General features: G+C 46.9%; 1 protein-coding gene across 1 annotated transcript in view; it reads right to left on the reverse strand.

Moving 5' to 3' along the window:
- The window catches only part of RBM6 (RNA binding motif protein 6), a 53,861-nt gene that overhangs the window by 16,524 nt on the left and 17,426 nt on the right, over nt 1–19,911 (reverse strand). The window contains exon 5 of the mRNA XM_010083789.1: nt 19,297–19,370. Coding sequence (XP_010082091.1) covers nt 19,297–19,370 — 74 coding nt within the window. The remainder of the gene's footprint in view (nt 1–19,296; nt 19,371–19,911) is intronic.

Consider the following 19,911-nt stretch of genomic DNA (forward strand, 5'->3'; position numbering starts at 1 on the left):
CAGGGCAAGGCCACTGGCTCTGCACCCCGTGCTCGGTGGGGCTCTGCACCCCGTCCTTGGTGGGGCTGGGCTCGAGCACCTGCAGCAGAGGAGCTCCACTGCCTACAAAGACACGCTGCTTTCAGCCCTGTGCATCACGCTTTGGAGAGACATGAGGAGCCCAACAAATCCACAAGCTTTGCTGAAAGGCAGATGATTTAAGGACAAAATGAAGCTGTAGGTGCACGTTCCCCAGCTCCTGCATGGAGCAGCCCATAAGAGCAGTGAGCAGCGAGGATTCCTGGTGGCTCTCCTCTGCCATGGACATCAGACCACACCTGGGGATGCAGGATGCAGGCTGAGCCACACACACACAGAGCCATGAGACACCTCCTGCGGTGGCTCTCCTCTGCCACGGACATCAGACCACACCCGGGGATGCAGGATGCAGGCTGAGCCGCACACACACAGAGCCATGAGACACCTCCTGTCGCTAAAGGCACTGCCTGACCACGCAGTCTGTACTTGCCAGTAACACCCTAGGAGATTTAGTGACAAATAAGGAGACTCAGACCTAGGTCTCCCGAGCCTCAGGAGAGCAGCCACTCTTCAGGCCGACTGCTGGATGGTACAGAGAGACGTCAGGGAGCTGTACACGGCCCCAAGCTATTCTGGGGACCTCTGATTCAGAAGCTTCCCAGATTCTCTGACCCAGTAGCCTAATCACACAAGAGCCCCCAGAGCAAACCATGGACACAAGAAAACAAGTTCACAGAGTTATTATTCGAAAGTCATGACACATCCATGCATAAAGTGCTGTGCAGAATGTGAGGGAGACGCCACATACGTACTATGTACTTCCCCCACTATGTAAAGTAGTGGGGGAAGAGATTATTGGAGGGAATCACTCCATGACGGTACAACAATTCTTGAATCTCTATGAAAAAACGCAGCAGAGGAAGTTGAAGACCACAGACGCTGCCCTGCAAGGTGGGCTTCCACCACCCCCCCTCTTGGTATGGACCCAGGCTGTCCTTTCCTCCCAGGCCTTTATGCATGGAACACTTGAGGGGCTCCTGCTCCCTCACGGCGTGGAGTATCGCCTGCTGTACACAGCTAGGAAAAGGTTTGCACCTTCTTTAAGGCATGTGAGGAAACACAACTGAGAAAGACAGGGAAGGGGAAGCCAAGGCTGTCCCATGGGGATGGCTGGTCCCTCTGTGATGGACACGCTCCCTGTCCCAGGCAGGACACCCACCACATCCCATCCCATCCCATCCCATCCCATCCCATCCCACATTCAGGAAACGGGCAGTGCCAGGAGAGCAGGCTGGGAACGCCAGCATCTGCCCCTCAGGACCCACTGAGCACAGGCAGGGAGAGAAGGCAGGGTGCACATCCCCGCGAGCGGAGCTGCGGACACTTCGTGAGCCCAGGAAAGTCCCTGGAAACTGCAGTTCCCCAGCAGGCAGCTGCAGCCCTGCCTCTGAACTCAGGCAAAAGGACAACGAGATTTTAGGACACTTCCTCCAGAAGGGCAATGCTTCACACAGCTTCATCCTGCTACCAGCCAGGGATGACAAAACTCGCCAGAAAGCCTGAAGATTATTTTTGGCTCTATGGAAGATGGTTTTTAAGTGCATGTGGTGTTGGTGTCTACTGCAAATTCAGTTCTCGGAGACTGCAGAAAGTGTCACTTGCATAATTACCCCCTAATTTCCTTAACACCCTGCTGATTGCCTGCTCACTTTTCCAACAAGCTCTCTCTTACTGATTTCTTCCTGATAAAGTAATCTTCAAGGTTGCAATCATCATTTAACACACCAAAATGAGTCCTTCATTTAGGACACACATTGTCAAGGATTCAGTGACTTTAAATTCCTCATTCCCCCATTTTGTTACTAGATTCCATCCCAAATATTTTCAGACCCTTTATTTCCTCTAGTCCCTGTCACCGCTTATTCTTTTTCATTTCTATCTTCTTCCTTTTCTCTGAAAAATGTTTTGGATAATACTCTATTTTTCAGTTCAGCACTTCCAATTGAGCAGGTCTTTGTGGAACCACAAAGATTTTCTGAGAATTTCAGGGAACAGTGCCAGGGTTAAAAAAAAAAAAAAGGTAAGCCCACATGTATGCCACATGTACTGTCTGGTACCCAGACTGTAACAATCTCTTCATAGTCACGATTTTTATCCTGGACCTCTCTGACTGACTCACCTGCACTACGCCCATTAATTCTCCTTGTGGATTTTCAACATCCTGTACTTCTGAGCAGCTTGGCCAGAAATGTCTCTCTGGTCCTCCCAGTCAGGAACCTCCCCCTCAAAACTAGCAGTAAACACACAGTTGACTCACCAGTGAAGGGTTTAAAAGGCAGCACAGCTCTACAGCACTAGAACACGGAGCTTTCAGCCATGGAAATGCCTAGATTTCCAGGGGCACATGCAGATTCCACTGTTTTTTTCTGAATTTCCAAATTCATCAAAACAGAGCATCAGGACTTTACTGCTGGGAGCAATGATTTATGCTACTGTTCGATATCTTTCAAACACAGTTACACATGTTTTTTCACTTACAGGTCTGTTGGAGATGCAATGCTGGATTCTAGTCTAGGTGACAAGAGTTCAGGACAAGCTGCTTCAGCTAAAGCTACTGAATCTGCATCATCTGGAAGAGCAGCCAATGGCCTAGTGTGTAAATACTACTGTCAGTAGACTCTGATCAACTGAGCGACTCCATCAGGAGGTGGTTCTAGAGAGCGATGCCATGAAACCAGAAAGCCTGTTTGCAGAAAGCACACAGAGCAAGCAGCAGAGTCTCAAAGTCCTTCAGGGACAAAACCCACAAGAATGTGTTACTTTGAGAGGGAAAGAAAAAGGGAAAATCCCTTAGTCATGATGTTCACGGGTGACAAAATCCTTCCAAAAGCACTTTGGAGATTGCGTGTCAGTTGGGCCCAAGGCTATAGGAACAGAACTCCAGTTTTACTAGAACAGTTTCAAAGTTCTTTGTCACCAAAGGCAGTTAGACCAGAAGCATTAAAAGAATATCAGCAAGATCCAAGTGTAAAGGCAACCCTAACAGTATGACACTCAGGAGGCTGGTTTCAAACCATCTCTAGTTTAACCTCTTTGCTATTGTACTACTTCAGCAAGGGAAGAACTCGCCTCCTGCTTGAAGCGGAGCACAGCTAACTCATGTGGGCAGGAGAAGCTGTGTGTTCTACCGAGCAGTGCAGGTACTTGAGCACAGATCGCTCTGATCACGCTTCCTAGGGAAGCAACGCAGCGACTGCCGGGGCCAGGAGACAGACTGCGGCAGGTCAGGATGGCACGAGTCACCCACTTCAGCTGCTCAGCCGTCAATTTGCATTTACAGTTGGCATGCTGTATTCTTCATGCTTGTTGACAGCCTCCTAATGATGATGACTGGGGGTTGAGGAGGGGGAGAACTCGCCAAAAAAGTATCTCTGTGCTCTCCAAGACTGAGATGACAGAAGAATACAAATCATAAATGTCAAAGTTTTTGCTAACTGTTCCTCTGAAAAAAATTCAGAGCATCCAAGAGTGACCTAGAAAATCTGAAACGTGGAGAGTTTTCAGAGCACCGCACACTCCCTCAAATCAAAGCAGCCTTCTGCTTTAACTGAATTTGGCCAAACATTAAAACCTTCAGTAACATCTCACTTGGGAGCCTCTGAACAATGAGCTGACGGCTCTCCAAGTATCCCACCCCATGGATCATGCTCCAGCAGCTACCTCAGGGGCTGCCAAACCACACAGAGACGCAAATGCAGCAACCACAGCGCCGCTGGGGACTGCAGCAGAGGAAGCGTGCTCCTGCTCTTCCCGTGGGACGGCAACCGCATGCCACTGTGCCTTGTCACCAGAAAGGCCATGGGTACCTGGCTCAGTGGAACAGCAATTGTCAGTCTCAGCTTTACAGATCACACACCTGGAGCAGTGTAGGTCATTTCTGGAACAGAAGCACAGCTCAGCTGGAGTCCCCAAATCCACATACACCTGGAGCAGCGTAGGTCATTTCTGGAACAGAAACACAGCTCAGCTGGAGTCCCCAAATCCACAAGGATCAATAAACCAAAGTTTTCTCCTTGGCTACAACCGCCGAGCAGCAACCAAGGGAGTGCAGAGGGTGCCTGCACCACAAGTGAACCACATTCAAATCTCCTCCAGCGGCTGGCTCATGCACAAAACCAAACATCACTTCAGCTAATTATTTCCTTACATTGTTCATAGTTTGATTAAACGGAAAATATCCATCCCATGAACTGAAAGGTTCTGCTACCCTTCTTCCTGGGTAATAATCAACTTGGAAGACCAACATGGCTCCATATGTTAAAAATGAACTGAAAGCATAATTTGCAAACAGATGTAAAATTGCATACAAAGATTATGACAAAAGAATGCTTACGGGCAGCACAGCAAAAGCAGTCACATTAAAATACCAGAATTAACCTCACTTACATGATGTTAATTCAGCCCTCCTATGCATAGTTACTAGAATTAGGACGGTTATTCAAAAATCATTGTACATCCATCATTTAAAAATTATTTAAACCCATTACAACTAGTGTTTATTGCCTTGGGGAGGCTCAGCTAGTGCCCCAGGAGGCAGCCTGGGAATGCAGAGGGAGCCCACGGTCCCAGCAGCAGTTCCTCACCAGCGAGCTCTCACCATCCTCGGGGTATTTTCCAGTCCTGGCCTCCACGCGCGCTGGACGGCACAGCACAGGGGAACAAGCGGCTGGCAGCACAAGTCGAGTTATCTAATGGTAACCACAAATCAGACTGCTTTCAGGTTTTTCTCATATTTCAGTATGGATTATAAAGGCAAATTTAACACCTCCAACCCAGTGTAAATGACATAACCACATCCCATTCCACTGGCGCTGTTCTCATCTCCGCACAGAGGCTGGAAGGAAGCTGGCAGGGAGAGCACAAGACTCTCTCCTGTAAGGTTTTCATCTTCAGATAAAGCAGGCAGAGGGGGTCAAACACCAAAGGTCGCTCTAACCCACACATCCCCAGCTGCTCCTGGAATTCAGGAGGCAGAAGCTTCCAGGGATGGAGCAGAGGGCCAACACCAACACACCTGGAAGGATGAGAGAGCAGCTGGATCTATTTCAAAACATGATAATCTCAGCCACAGAAACTGTCTTCTCATCCCAGTTTTTCCATATGCTGAAGTTTTTATCTCCAAGCTCCCTTGCAGCTGCTGTACGAGGGACGCAACTCCACAGAGCAAAAGGCAGTACATCTGCTTACCTCTGACAAAAAGCAGATGCAAAAATCTGGGAACCCACAAACCACAACCCATCTGTAATTAAACATTTAGAAAACAGAGCGCGACATGGAGAGGTGAAGAAACGAGAGCAATCCAGCTTGCCACAGGGTATTGCAGCAATCTGGCATTTCCTACAGGAACACTAACAACAAACAAATTCCTGGTGTAGGGGGACCTACCCCAAGGCTCTCAGCCTCCTTCTGCAGCTCCCTAACCACTTGCAGCTCAGGGACTTCTTGTTCTTGGCCTGATCTATCAGTGTGCAGCGCTCTACTGCCAAGGCAGAAGAACGAAGAAATACAGGGGAAAAGGACAGTCTGACAAGTGGTGGATCCCGGGGGAATGGCTGCATCACCAAGGGGATCCAAACAGCCTTGCTGGGTATTATCATTACAGGTCTCTATCAAGATTAACGCCAAGATGAATCTTGTGCAATAGTTGTGCCACTGGACACCTGGAAAGGAGGAGGTTTGGCTCCTGAGCACCAGCGATGCCTGGGGCTCAGGAGCACATGGCATTACTCTGAACTGTTCAGCAGTAAGGCACTCGTTTCAACAGCGATGTGACAGCAACCACCATGGCATGCTCAGGGCTCGTGGTCTTCAAGGTCAGAGGAGGCCTGAGACTGAGAGCCCAAAGACGGCACCATGCATCCTGAGCTAACAGAACACACCTTCAGGCACAGCACTGATGGGCACGTTAAACAAAACTGGCGCTAACACAGAACTGAGGCACTCGCAGGGTAACCGAGACAGTCCTAAAGATGTAGTAGCTAAATAAAACAGATTGAGATGCTGCAAGGATTACTTTATCCCAGACAGCACTCAGTGCCTCTTTTTTCAAACTCCTCTCATACAAAACCCATTACCCACTTGCACTGCCACCATCCACTGTGACACACAAGTCTCCATTTCTACTTGCTCCCAGCCAGCCCTCCTCAGGCCTCCCTTTCTCCCTGGTTATCTGGGTCATTTGTCCCTCAGCAGAAGGCACCAATCTGCTACAGACACCCCATCTAGCCTGCTGAGACACCTCCAGTTTTCTTCCTACGATTTCTAAATTCCCTGGATACCAGCCATACTCTTTTTAAGCAAGTCCCGGTATCTTTCTACAACTCGCCTCCCCCCACTGACATCCTTTTTGCAAATATACACAGAAATTGCCTTTCAGACTCCACCAGCTCTCCACATTTTATTGCCTGAATTCTGAACTCCAATTCACTTCCAAGTTACGACTCTCAAAGTGCTTATCTTTTAAACACAGCACTCGCTTCACTTGTCAGCACAGTCGGTCCTGCTCTGAGAACACCGCCAGAACAGTCGGCACAGGCAAGCTCCCAATTACAGCTCCAAGAAGGATAACAGCCATGTGTCGCAGCTTGAGAAAACACAACGTGCCGAGGACTTTACATGCTCTAGGGCCAGCTTTAGGTGGCAGATGATATGAATGGCTTCTGCATTTCACCCCTTGAGGAGATTTCAACACATCTGAAAGTTTTCTGTGATCCAGTGAAGCAAAGTGGACTGTTTGCTTGCCACTGAAAGCCCTAAGGTCTTCCTGTCTGACTAATTCTAACCGCCAGCTTCCCTCGCCCCTCTGAAGAGGGCACCTTTGCCCATCACTTTCTAGGATCACTGGAAGAAAGTAAAAATTTTAAAATTAAAGCCTTTCCTATACAATATGAAGGGGTCAGAAGAGGATTTCTAGAGTTCAGACAGTGAGGGTCTGGGGGCATCAGGAGGTAACAGGTCCAAGGTGGACAAGTTCTGCACCCTGGTGTCACGGCTGCGCTCCCCTTCCGCAGCTAGAGAGAAGCACAGATGGCTAAGGACTTATTACAGGGTCAGCTGAGAAGGTCATGCATATCAAACACTTGTTCCCATGCCCAAAAAAGTATGAACTAGGTTGAATCCTTTCTTTGAAAAGTATACTTAAAACTACCAAAACTTAAGAGTATTTAAATATTTAGCATATTGAGTATCGTTAGTCATAGACAGCTCTAGGGAAGGGTCCACATGGCTCTGCCTCATCTATATTCCTTTTCTGATTCATCACGGTCTGCTGCCTGGACACTGTGTTGGAACAGCAGCTGCTTCAAAGGCTCCCTTCACTCCCAACACAGGGATTTCCCTTCTCCCTCCAAACGCTGCTCTAGTGCCTGGACATATTTCCCAATACTTTGGTATATGGCCACCTTTTTCCTCAAAGGTCATCTCATCCCATAACACTGTTAAACAATATAAAGATTAAGCACGTTAGCACAATGCATTAATCCACCCTAGGACCTTCCTGTGCATTCCCCCGGGGGTACTTTACAATTAGCAATGGCCATAAGGAAGCTGGGAGAACAATGAAGAAAGGTCCAGTTCCTTATTCATAGATTTGAAGCACAATATCAACACACTAAAAAGCAATCCCAATGCAAAATTATGCTGGAAAAAGGTCAGGCTGGAAATCTCTGCCTTAAAGGGGTAAATTTATTCCTAGACAATTCAGCCTATTCGATTAAGCATTTAAAGATCCCACACCCAAACAGAAGCGTGTCCTTTTACTGGAGCATGTAACCATGGGATTACACACGGATCCCAACACAGCTTGACCTGCATGGTGAACAGAGCATGGGATGTTCTACACAGCAGCAAACGTTCGCTAGGAGCACGCCAACTGTAAATGGGCAAGAGAGCAGCTCAAAGGCCAGACATACCTTCAAACTCACTTCTGTGCCCACGGAAGTAAGCACTCGGAGCCCTCGCTGGCAGTGCTTTCTCTGCAGCCAGCGCTCAGGCAGGATACCTGCAGGACAGCCTCTCTGCTGAACGGAAAAGTCCCCAAAACCCTGGGAAGAGGGAGCAGCTCAGTGGATGAAAAGAGGGTTTTGACCCCGGAGACATCAGTTTTCAGCAGCCTCAAATTCCCAGTTAATGGCAAAAGTGGGTGCCTGATCCCAAAAGGGCAGGAGAAAAAAGCCAGTCAGCTGCCAGGGGAAATGCACCAGCGGTGTGACACTTACCTGTGCCATCTGCATCATGATTCCCAGAACATCACCATGACCTTGAGGTGGCCTGTCCAAAACCTAAATCCAGATCCGTAACAGTCACACCCGGACAGAACCACAGCCTGGCACCTGTACCGATTTCTATATTTGAGCACATGCTGCCTCTTCAGAGAGCTCTTCTTAGGAGCTGAATTGGGAAACGGCTGCTTTAACCTCTTTGGTCAGTATTTGCCCAAGAAACCTGGCACAGCGTGAGAACAGAGCTATCTGAGCCCTTTGGGAGGAAATTAATTTCTCCTGCCAGCCTGGCATGGGTGTAACATAATGCTAATGGGGGGGGTCACAGCTCCTCACAGGACCCAACCTCTGAGGTTTAAGAGGTTCATCCAGGCGACTGCACTGCAGAACATCCAGAGGTACACCCAGATCCCTCCTTCCTGGTGAATTCCCAGGATTGCTGAAGAAAGGAGCTTAGTGCCTTGCCAGGGAGCAAGAGGCAGAAGGAGCGACTCTCCTCTGCAGATATCCAGGCTCCGAGGCTGTGCTAGCTGACCTCAGCTCTTCAGGAGAGTCTGGCCAGAGAGGTGAGTATGCAGAAGAGCAGTTCTTACGATAACCCTGACACCGAGGAAGGAAGAAAGCACAATTCCCTGTTGTGCCCCAGCTTGGCTGAATCCCTAAGGGATGGGGAGGGGCAACAGCATGCAGAGACGTCTTAAACTGTCACACAAGCAGCACGGTAGTGGGTGGCTCAGGTATTGCCACTTGAACCTCTTCTGGGACTCTAACACTGGGGACGTATCAAACCAGGCAGCGACACACAGCCTTGTCCAGAGCCCGGCCGCAGCGCACCACCGCAGACGCAGGGCAGACACGGAGGCACTGCCTGTAGTGCCCTCCCTGGGGCTGCTCCTCTCAACAGCAGGCGCTGGAGCACCTGAGAGGTGATGCTCCCAGCTGCTTCTCTCAGAAGCAGATGGATCAATCATTTGCCTGTCACTAAGAGGTGTCTATTAAACATTTTGGAATTGACTTTTTACATTTACTGACTGGCCCAGTACACACCAGAAGGAAGAAAATCAGACCAGCAAAGTTAGTGCGATGGGCAGAGAAGGCGGCAGTGGCAGAGGACAAACACCGATCTCACGTGGACCAGGCACAGAAGAACACCTTGTCAGGGGAAAAAAAAACAACAAATCACCTCAGCTCTCTTCTCCAGTGATACCACAAGTTGGGAAGAATCAATCAGACTTTCAAAAACCCAGGACTGTAAACAGTAAACTACCTTAGTCATCATATCATTAATGTACAGCTTCACACTGTGAGACAGCTTCTTAGTGAGACTTCTCAACCTGATTTCACAGGTAAGAAAATACATCCTGGGATTCTGAGGACTTAAAATTACTTTCTCTGTTAACTCTGCTCCTGAGATCCTTGATGGAAAAGTACATCAAATGTTTGCTCAGGCTTTTACTGCCATCCTGGCTCAAATCGGGTACATGAAGCCCATCTGAATATTGCTAATTTCCTACTGAGATATGGACTGTACATCACAAAAACTGAAATTTCCCCTGCTGTCTGTGAAAACAGGAGAGAATTACTTTCCTCCTCTTGCTCTAAAGAAGACAGTTTCAAAGATTAAAATACTTAATTTCATGGTTACAGCTTTATAGCTTTGACCCTCATTAAAAACATAATTCATGACATGACACACTTGGTTTTAGACCACTGTCCTTTGGGCAATCTGCCGCTGGAAGCTGTTTGTGGAAGACATAACTAACTGGACTTAGAGGTGGCATGAACTGATGGAGATGCAGGAGGACACTTAGATGCAAAATCCGGTAGTTGTCAATGCATACACACACACTGCAACAGCGCAGGAAAACAAACCTGGAGGCAGAATGCTACTTTACATTAGACACTTCACCACAACAGACACACACTTTACAGCTTCTGTCACTGCAAAAGCCAGGAAGGACTTTCTACCTCCCTCCTGTGTCTCCTTGTACAAAATGGCTTCAGGATTTTCCTCCCACTGCTGCCTTCTGGGAGCAGCCGCAGCCAAAGACAAACAAGCTGGTTGCACAGGGGTGCTGAGGATCTCTGGGTCACTGTCCTGTTCACACAGGCTGGGTTAAACAGGGTGCCAGATATGAGGCAAGAAGAAATTGTCCCTCTCACAAATGAGAGAGGACTGGGGGAAGTTTGTGCCTTTCCTCAGAAGTGCAGAGGGCTGTTGCCTGCTGGTACCCCATGTGCTCTTCCACCTAACACGCTTTCTCATCCTGCAGTGATGCAGAATGACAGCAATGCTCCTGATCGCTGATCCTGCAGCACACAGTGTTTCTTGTGATCCCTGTAGGTATTAAAGCTTTAATAAGAGTCTCAAAAGTGCCCTGTGGCTTGCAGGGGAATGGGGCAGATAATAACTGTGCGTCCTTCTGTGTTAAATACCTGTTTCCTTGTTGCCCATGATTGATGGATAATGACACAATAGCCCACGCAAGCGTACAGCCCCTTTCCCACTGTAATCATGTTTCATTTCTAGCCAGGAACATTAACAGCCCAGTTACAGTCAAATGGAAACAGAAATTCTGAAATGAAAGTTGCTGACTGTTTGCCACAGCTTTGATCTTGCATCTTCAAACTTGAAACATCTGAATTTAACCTTTTCCTTGTTTGCTTCTCATAACCTGAGCAGAAAATGGCAAAATTCAAGGTAGTCTTTTTGAATGTACCCCAATTTAAGGTACCCAAACTTCCACAATTTACACAAACTCAGCTGGGGAGCACAAACTCAGCTGGGGAGAAAACAGACCAAAATCCACATCTGAAGGGAATTCCAGCTCTCTCTCTCTCATTGTCTATCATAACCACAGTTATGCAAAAAAAAAAAGTTTCTGCAGAAAAGCAGTCTGACTATCACCTTTCTAAGAGAAGGAAACAGTGCTTCTGCCTTCCTTAACCCCAGGGAGTGTGCAGTTTTTGACTTTTTTTCCACCCTCTAGACTCAGTCTTTTACCCTCCTGCTCCAGCAATCCAACATTAACAGCGCACAAAGGAATTGAAAAAGCAATTGCTGCCGAGATAGTGTAAAGCATCAACGAACAGTTCTGGTGCTGAACCTAAAACGACTCATCAAGTGAAAACTGCAACAACATTTTGGTGTGCTCCCACTTATCAAAATAGTCCAGATGGAGTCTCAGCGCTATAATCTTGCTCATAGGCTTGTAAAACATATTGCCTTGACATTGCTGGGATTGGGCTGAGGAGGACTGTCGTCTCTTTCACAATGACAGGTCTGGTGCAAACCATCACAGCAAAACCTTGGTAGAAAATGGTCTTGCTCTGGAAATGAAAGTTACGGTGTGCTCACCGAGATGCCTTTATTCCTGTAAGATGAACCCATACAGACGTTTCCCTCTCACTGCCTCTGTGTCTCCTTTAAGTAACTTCAGTCATAGCATCAGCATCGTCCACTTCCAAGAGTACAGAGGGAATTTCTGATAGTGCATCTGCAGCTCTGTTAGTCACCAGCTTACTGAAAGGATGACTTCAAAAGCATCAAAGCAAATTAGTGGCATGAGTCCTACTAACTTTCATATAGGAGCTGGATCAAGGGATTTTACATCTTAATCCAAAATCACCTGCTGACCACATATACAACCTATTAGTTGTGGCAACACCATCCTCCTTTGAAGCACTTTGATGCTACAATGATAAACACCTTCCAAACGGTTACACAAGAATATCTTTAGAGTTTCTACAGATCTTCATGGAAAATCAACCAATGGTGAATGTAAACACAATAAAAAACATACAATCTGTGAGTAAGAGCAGCCCAGCAGTAAAACATCGCTCTCCATTTGAAGGTGACACCGCACCAATGCATAGCATGTGTGACTGAGATTGTCACACAACTGTTCCTCTAACGTGTTAGGAGAGGACCCGACAGCTACACAAACACAGCAGCATCTGTAAGCTGCATATGCATCCAAGGACAACTCCAAATCCTTCCTAGCTCAAGGCAAAATCTCACCTACACACAAATACAAAGGATGAGTGTGCCACATGCCAGGTCACCCAGAAAATCGCTTCGCCTGGTGACAATGACTGAAACAAAGCTATTTCTTAGGTGGTGTTCTGCCACCAAGTGCTCTGCAATACAACTTTAGCCCTATGGAAGGGGCAGAGAGCAGACTTATCTGTGGTACACGACACACTTCACACTCAAAAGCAAAAGTTTCCAAGTACCCCATTTTTACAACAGCCACACTGGGCATGGCCAAAGGTCCAGCTGCCCAACAGCAGTTCCTCATGGTGAGCCACCAGTGTAGGGAGCATCCAGCCCACACACCTCTGGATGCTGCACAGCGGCATGCGGTACCCGACAGGAGCGAGTGATGCACAGCAAATACACTTATACACCATACGATCAATCAGACAGAGAGGGCTAGACACTTACCTTGGCAACACTCATGGATCAAGTTATACAAACAAATTTCAGGAAATCACAATTATTCCTTAACATTTGCCAGCTCAAGCTCCTGGCATTGTGAATAGAACATCACCAACAGAGAAACACCTGATTAACAAGGCATGTGAGATCTATAGGGATCTCAAAGGGATAAGGGATATTTCAGAGATACATCATCACATAAATTTGTTAATGTTAACCATCAAAAAATCCCAACAAACCCATAACCAGAACATAAATGCCTGGGGGCCAGAGGGAGAGCAGTTTAATTTTGGAGAAGGGTAGGGAAGGACACTTTACCTAGAACATCCTATTTATACAGCAGCCCAAGTGAGCTTCAGCACATGGAATTGATAAATCTGCAACATACAGCAATATTTGAGTCCTGAGATAACCCTGCTGGGCCACATGCCCGCAGCAGCAACCAGAGATGCTAAGGAAGTCCTGCCTACGCATCTGCGGCACACCCCGAGCAGCTCACCCAGAAGCTGTCCTCTGAGACAATCCCACTACGGAGCAGCAGCTCAGCAGCAGCAAATGCATACAGCCTTCATCACATGGGTAAGGTGAGGCTGAAGGAAAAAAGAAGGAAGGTAAAAAGGAGGACAGGATTTTTGGAATAAGAGCAGGGAGGCAGAGGGACATGGCAAGCTGGGACCACACAAGTAGAGCAAGAAGATGCAGCTTCATAACTCGTCCAGTTAGAAGTGTGCTTATTTTCAAATACGTTGGCTTCCTGAGGCAAGGCAGGCCAAGAAGAAGGTTGTAGGTTTTTTTTATCCAGGCAGGGTTAGAAAAAACACATCGATGGGCAGCTACCACTGGCTGAAGGAAGAGCATGTGAAGTCTTTGGCAGAAGATCTCTTATGACCTCCTGTGCCAAAGGAAGAGAGACTAAGAGGATTCACACAGCTTGAATGGGTAGAGATGATGGAAGATGTTGAGATGACAGGAGAGAAGGTCCAGAGAAGTATTTTCAGTACTAGAATTTTTGGTAGTTACATTTCACAACACAAGACACCCTTCTCTGCACAAGAAAGATCTGTGTAGCACACAGATTAAGTCAGTCCTGCCACACAGAAAACCAGACAGTGCCTTTATCACAACATCACTGCGGGACATACACATGTACGCCCACATGCCCAGCCCCGTCCCGGGTCACCGCAGGCAGATCCGACTGCTCATTCACCGGCAAGCCTCTGCCCAGCACCAGGAGCCTCCCACTGCAGGCTTCCGCACGGATCCCAGTGGCTCACAGCTCCAATTAACTGACAGTACGCTGCAGCAATTACTGAGACACGAGTGGGAATGACCACCCGACCGACACAACATGCCAAGCCTCAGTGAGGTAAGAGCAGGGTGAGCTCATGACAAGGTCACACACTGAATCACACACAAAAAACCAACAAATCAGCTCTGCTGCCTGCAAATCCACCCATTTGATTACAAGCTAGCTTTTGGAGGAAACTGTCCATAGGTCACTGGATCATAAAAATTCCTCCATAATGTGCATGTTTCCCAAATCATGAGGATGTTCACAGCAGAAACACTGCCTAGGTGTACAAGTCTTTCCTCTCTCTATACACACACTCAGAGAGGAAGCCTCCAAAAGGTAATTCTAGAAATCCACGCAGTCAAAAGCAGGACAGGTTTAACAAGGGAAAAGAAAATGCACATTAATGATACAACCTGAGCAAAACCCACACACCTAACATACAACGAGAAAAGCAGAAGATAACGTCAGCTGATCATCCAAGGAGGACATCTCAAAAGCAAGGCCATCTCCAAACACGCAAATGGATTTCAGTGTATTTGTGGAGCCGCTCAGTTGTCACCACCACCCTCACCTGCAGGTTAAAGCTAAAGGGCTGGAGTGATGGTGTTAAGCCAGTAAATGATGGATATTAGACAGCTTGTGAAATCACACTTGAGGTGGGTGTCATCTTCCATTACAGGGGGCATTTCGCAGGTTCTAGAAAAAAAATGCCAGACTCCACAACTTGACATATCCTACCAAAAGGAAAACAATTATTTTTTATGTTTGGACACAAGTTTTCTCTTAAAAATTGCGACAGACTCCTTGCACCACAGGCTTCATTGAACACTCCAAGGCTACAAGACACTGGAGCAGATGCATTCTCAGGACAACCACAAGCTCCTTCCGTATTTAACTGTGAAGCCACAGAGTTGTGACTGGTTTCTGCAAATGTTTTCAGGACAGAAAGTCCTAGGCTTTGCCTGCTTGTCACAGCATCCTGTGGATTTCAGCACCAACAGCTAGAGTGAAAAGCCTGTGAGGTGTGATCTGCACCAGAAGCTCCGTTCACACTAAGTGCAGCAAAGCACTGCAGTGAATGGATGAAAGGGGATGGGCTCAGAGCAGGAGGAACACGCAGCTGATGTTTCCAGTTGCACAGTGGTGGGATGTGCTCAAGTAAAGTGAGCACCCACAAAACCCAGTAAAAATCCCTCTTACTCTCTCCAGCAAGAAACAAGCAGGGAATGGCGGTATCGCTGTGCTCAGCAAGCTGAACCAGGACCGCACAGCACTGCAGAGGAAACCGCGCTCCGAAATGTGCCGGGCTCAGTGCAGGAAGGCACAGGAGTGAGTCTCAGAACAAGTGCCCTAGCACACGCCTGGAGATCTCCACTATAATTTACAAAGTATGTATTTTTAAAAGTTCATCCTATAGCTCTTCCATTTCTGCCCTCTTACTTAAGAAACAGGAGGACAGGACTACAAAGATGCTCGTCACTAGCAACAAAAGCTAGGAAATGTTCACACTGCCAGTGTTGCTAAGTCTGAGGCCTAAGAGGATTTCAAGCCAATGCTACACAGTCAGTCAAGACTAATAATTTGCTCCCAAGCTTAAAAAAACCTTCTTCTGCTTCCATATGTATAACAACCACTTCCACACCTCAGGGAAAACAGTCAAATATCCAGGCAGCAGAGACAGGCTCCTTCCATTTCTCCTACTTCATCTGCCTTTATGATACCCGACAGTACATGAAGGGTACGTCATTTCCCACCTGATATTTGTGCATCCAATAACAGGCTTATTACGTGTGTTTCTTCTACAGATGAAGGAGGAGGGCAAGAGAGAATTCAGGTACTCAACAGGATCCCAATGCATATGGAGAACAAGAGCCATGGGAGGTACTCCCAAAGTCACCTCCCAAGAAGCCAATGTGGTGCCCTGAGACAGGACCACATCACGGGCTACACCAACCCTTCATGTAAAGAAAATGCAATAAGATAAATACAACACCGCACCACAACCTTTTGAAAATGAGAATAAAGGAGGGAAAGATTATTTAGGAGAAACTGTGCGACTTAGCAGACAGAAACCCCATTTTCCATTCAAATCCCTGTGTCTCCCTCTGGAAAAGCAGCTCATCACAGGCAGAAGAGTCCTTTCATAAAAGTCAAACGACAGCCACCGTGTCACAAAAGACCAACAGGAGCATCACAACCATTGGCTGCAACAAGGGCTGCACCCGGGTTCTGCAAAACAACTCAAGAGCCCATCTGCCCTGGGGGACAGAGCCTCCCAAGGACAGCAGGAGAGCTGGCAGCCGGCACCTCGCTCAGCCAAACCTGTCCCCCAACACCTCTGCCCTAGCTGTTAATGGCAATCCATCATGGTCCATACGTTAGATGGGACCTTTGAGTTGTAGTAAATCACCAACGCAACAGTCAACAAGGCAAAGGAATTAATAAGGGGGGTATTTTCATTACTTTAGCTGCAGCAATTAATACAGGTGGAATGAAAATCCCCTACAAAATCAGGGCAGCACAGAAGATGGATGTTTCCTTATCACCATGTGTTCAGTAGGAAGCCTCCTCAAATCACAGCAGTCACATACACATGCCAGACTTAGTGAATGGAGGGAGTTGAACCTGGTAAATCTGCAGTTAGCAAATTTGGGAATGATCTTAAGTGGGTGCTGGTCTGTGCTGAGTAAAATAAAAGGGTTTCACAAGATAGGAATTATACAATATAGGGACGTAGCAAACTTCTTTAGGCAAGGGCACTTAAACAGGCATCAAACAGCATGAAAAATGCTGTCTCTGCAAAAGCTATTTATTCCCAGCCTACAGATGACTGAGGGAGAGGCAGGCTGACTAGTGAGGGGCTAGGATGTCACTGTGGGCTGACACTGTTTTGCTATTTATGCTCTCACAAGTGACTGAATTTGACAGGGATAGCTGATAACCTTCTGAAAATAACTGAACTATCAAAGAATCTACGTCTTAGCTAACACAGGGTTTGTTTTTTGCAGCTTGTATAAATGTGGATGAATTCTCAGTCTAAAGAGATGATCATACAGCTCTACCCTAGAAGATATTAAAATGGGACATCTATTGTCTAAGGTCAACTGAAGTGCATAACTCCCTTTCTGAATATCTCTATTTGGCTTTTACTGAGAACTTAAAAGCCAGCTCCCTCCCTTGCAGCAGATCAGATACAAGTCTTACTCCTTTTTAATTTAAATAGTTAGAAGGCCTTTTCTTTCATATTCAATCAAGAGCAAATTAGAGAAGTTAACTTATGTGGGGCAATCCAGAGGTTACAACTCTCTTAACCGAATTCATATAGCTCGGGTCACCCCAAAAAGCCCATTTCTTGCTTCACTAATTACAAACTACTGTAGCCCTACTAAAACATGGTGAAGACTGGCACATGTGGGCTCTGGAGATGATCCCCTCCAACCACTCCATCTTCCAGGTTTCCTCTGTACACACGCACAGCCACATAGAGCAGGAAGGAAAACTGGAAGACTCCATACCCTGTCTGTTTTTAATGTGCCCCAGGCACAGTGCACAGCTGGGACCAGGACCCCCTCCACTCATGGGGTTCTGGCAGCACCCTGCCTGAATGCTGGATGGGGAAACAGTAAAAAATTACTCAGCCAGAGGGCTTGCTATAACTGGGGAGGGTCAATGCCAGCAGCAGCTGAATGCCAGCCAGCACCTCCTCACGCGCATGTGTGCACGGGGATTTACTGGGCACCTCTAGGCACCCAGTTCCATGTAAGGACTGGTACTTACAGGCTGTTTGCTGTAGCAATGGACCAAGCCTGACCAAGTCAAACACCTGTCCGAATACACAGGGATGCTCCAAATGGGAGAAGGGGCACAGCAGGCATCAACCACAGGAAAAAGAGGAATTCCCAAATTCCCAGGTATTTGAGAATTGCTCTCGCATAAGGAGACATTATTTCATGTGAGCAGAATTAGGGAGAGAATATGGAGAGGCCTTTGGTTAAAAGGAGTGTCATACTTAATTGCAGATTCCCCAGTGATACAAAATAAACTGGGAATTGTAGCAACACTGAAGGGGGAAAAAAAAAAAGTTGTTACTGATGGGAAAAGTAACAATTAATTCCGGAACCTTCTCTCTCTGTGCTCCCCACCACCACCCCAGTGGGAATGCGCCAGGCTCTTTCCCAGAAACAGAATTATTTCTGTAAAACATTTTTGTAAGTTGCAATACCTCTGTAACTGAAAATAGAGGCAAATGTGAGCGCTTAGTGGGACCTTTGAAACCCCAGCTGTGAAGACTCATTAACTGTAAGTACATTTTTGCAGATGCACAGCTCTGAATCTGACTCATGACTCTCCTCCCATGACAGCGAGACTTGGGATTCAGGTAAAAAGGCTTTAGATAATTGATATGGATTCTTACTCAGGCAAATTAGGATAAAGGCAGCAGAGAGGAGACTTAAGAGATGTAGTGAGGGAAGGGGGATAATCGTTCAGTGGTTTTTCTTGAGTGATCCAGCACCTGCAGTTCCAAGGCACGGGGAGGGTGGTGGGAGATGGGAATCTGTTTTACCTAACAAATTTCATGCATCCTGCTCTTGTATGGTAGACAACAGCTCTAGCCTCAAATACCAAGTCAGAGTAAGGGCTCTCCTTGTGTATTTATTCACTGGAGATTTAAGACATTTTGCACTTTTAAGGGCTGGAAACCTTCAGATTTACCAGGCACAACTGCATGTAGGGTAGTCCTCATGTCTGCAGCTCCAGCTTGCCAAAGGACAGGATAGACATGGGGCAGCCACATGATAAGAATCTCCCCCACACAAGGCATATGGGAAGTAGAGTGTGCAAGCCATAGTGGACTCAGAGCTGCATACCAGAGGCCTCACCTACCGTCACATGTGTATGTGTGCGCACGCACAGCCAGGGGAGGCATTTAACACTAGCAAAGATCTCTCCAACTGGATTTCAGTGTGAGTACAAAAGCATCAGGGCCAAAACCTGCATGAGGAATCTGTCAGCTACCAGCCTCTGACTCTAGCCAGTGTGCCAACATACACCAGGGAGGAGGGCAGACCCGTTGTGTCCAGCAGCTCTTTCACACTGGCATTTCTAAGCCTTTTACGAGTTTCTGGAAACAACATTTAAACCGCAATGTTTACAACAGATCTTCCTTTGAATGGTTCAAAAAAATCCTCATTGGCCTTCCACCACCCCACCAAAAAAAAATTTAAAAAAATCTTCTAGCAGCATTGACCGAAGTATAAAGCAACCTGGTTGGCTTCCATGCATCCGATGGCCTCTTCCAAGAGTGAAAACTCCACGCAGACATAGCCATAGTCGTAACCTGGGGACAGCATTTAAATACAGACGGGAGTCATGTTAGTGCCTTGTCATAAAGAAAGCCACATTAAATATTCAATTTCCCTTTCCCTCCAATGACAAACCCTCTAACCACCACCCTTCTACTCCAGAATGAAAAAGAGAGAAATCAGGGACTAGCTGGATGATGATTAACTGTGCAGTTTATCACGAATGTTAATATTACTGCGTTCCCACTTCCCCTTACACAACCCGGTGACAAGCACACCCTTCCTTAGGGCAAGAAATAATTGCTTTGTTGGTTTTTTTAAAAGACATAGTGATTTTCCATTGCTAGGTTCACATTTTGTGCTACCTTGGAGGCAGTGCTCTCCAAAGCAAGTGTTGAGGAGTCATTTTGAAGTACCTTGCTGCAAATGTATTTTACATGAAGAGCACCGTTTTAACTGGGCAATATTTCAGAAAGAACTAACACGATTCCTTTGCCTTTGCTATTTTTCCTTCAACACCTGCTTACTTTTGAAGTCCAATCCCTTATATTATGAAAAAGTGCAGTGGAGCAGGAA

This window comes from Pterocles gutturalis, unplaced genomic scaffold (assembly GCF_000699245.1).
Source record: "Pterocles gutturalis isolate BGI_N339 unplaced genomic scaffold, ASM69924v1 scaffold9575, whole genome shotgun sequence".
Taxonomy (NCBI): Eukaryota; Metazoa; Chordata; class Aves; order Pterocliformes; family Pteroclidae; genus Pterocles; species Pterocles gutturalis.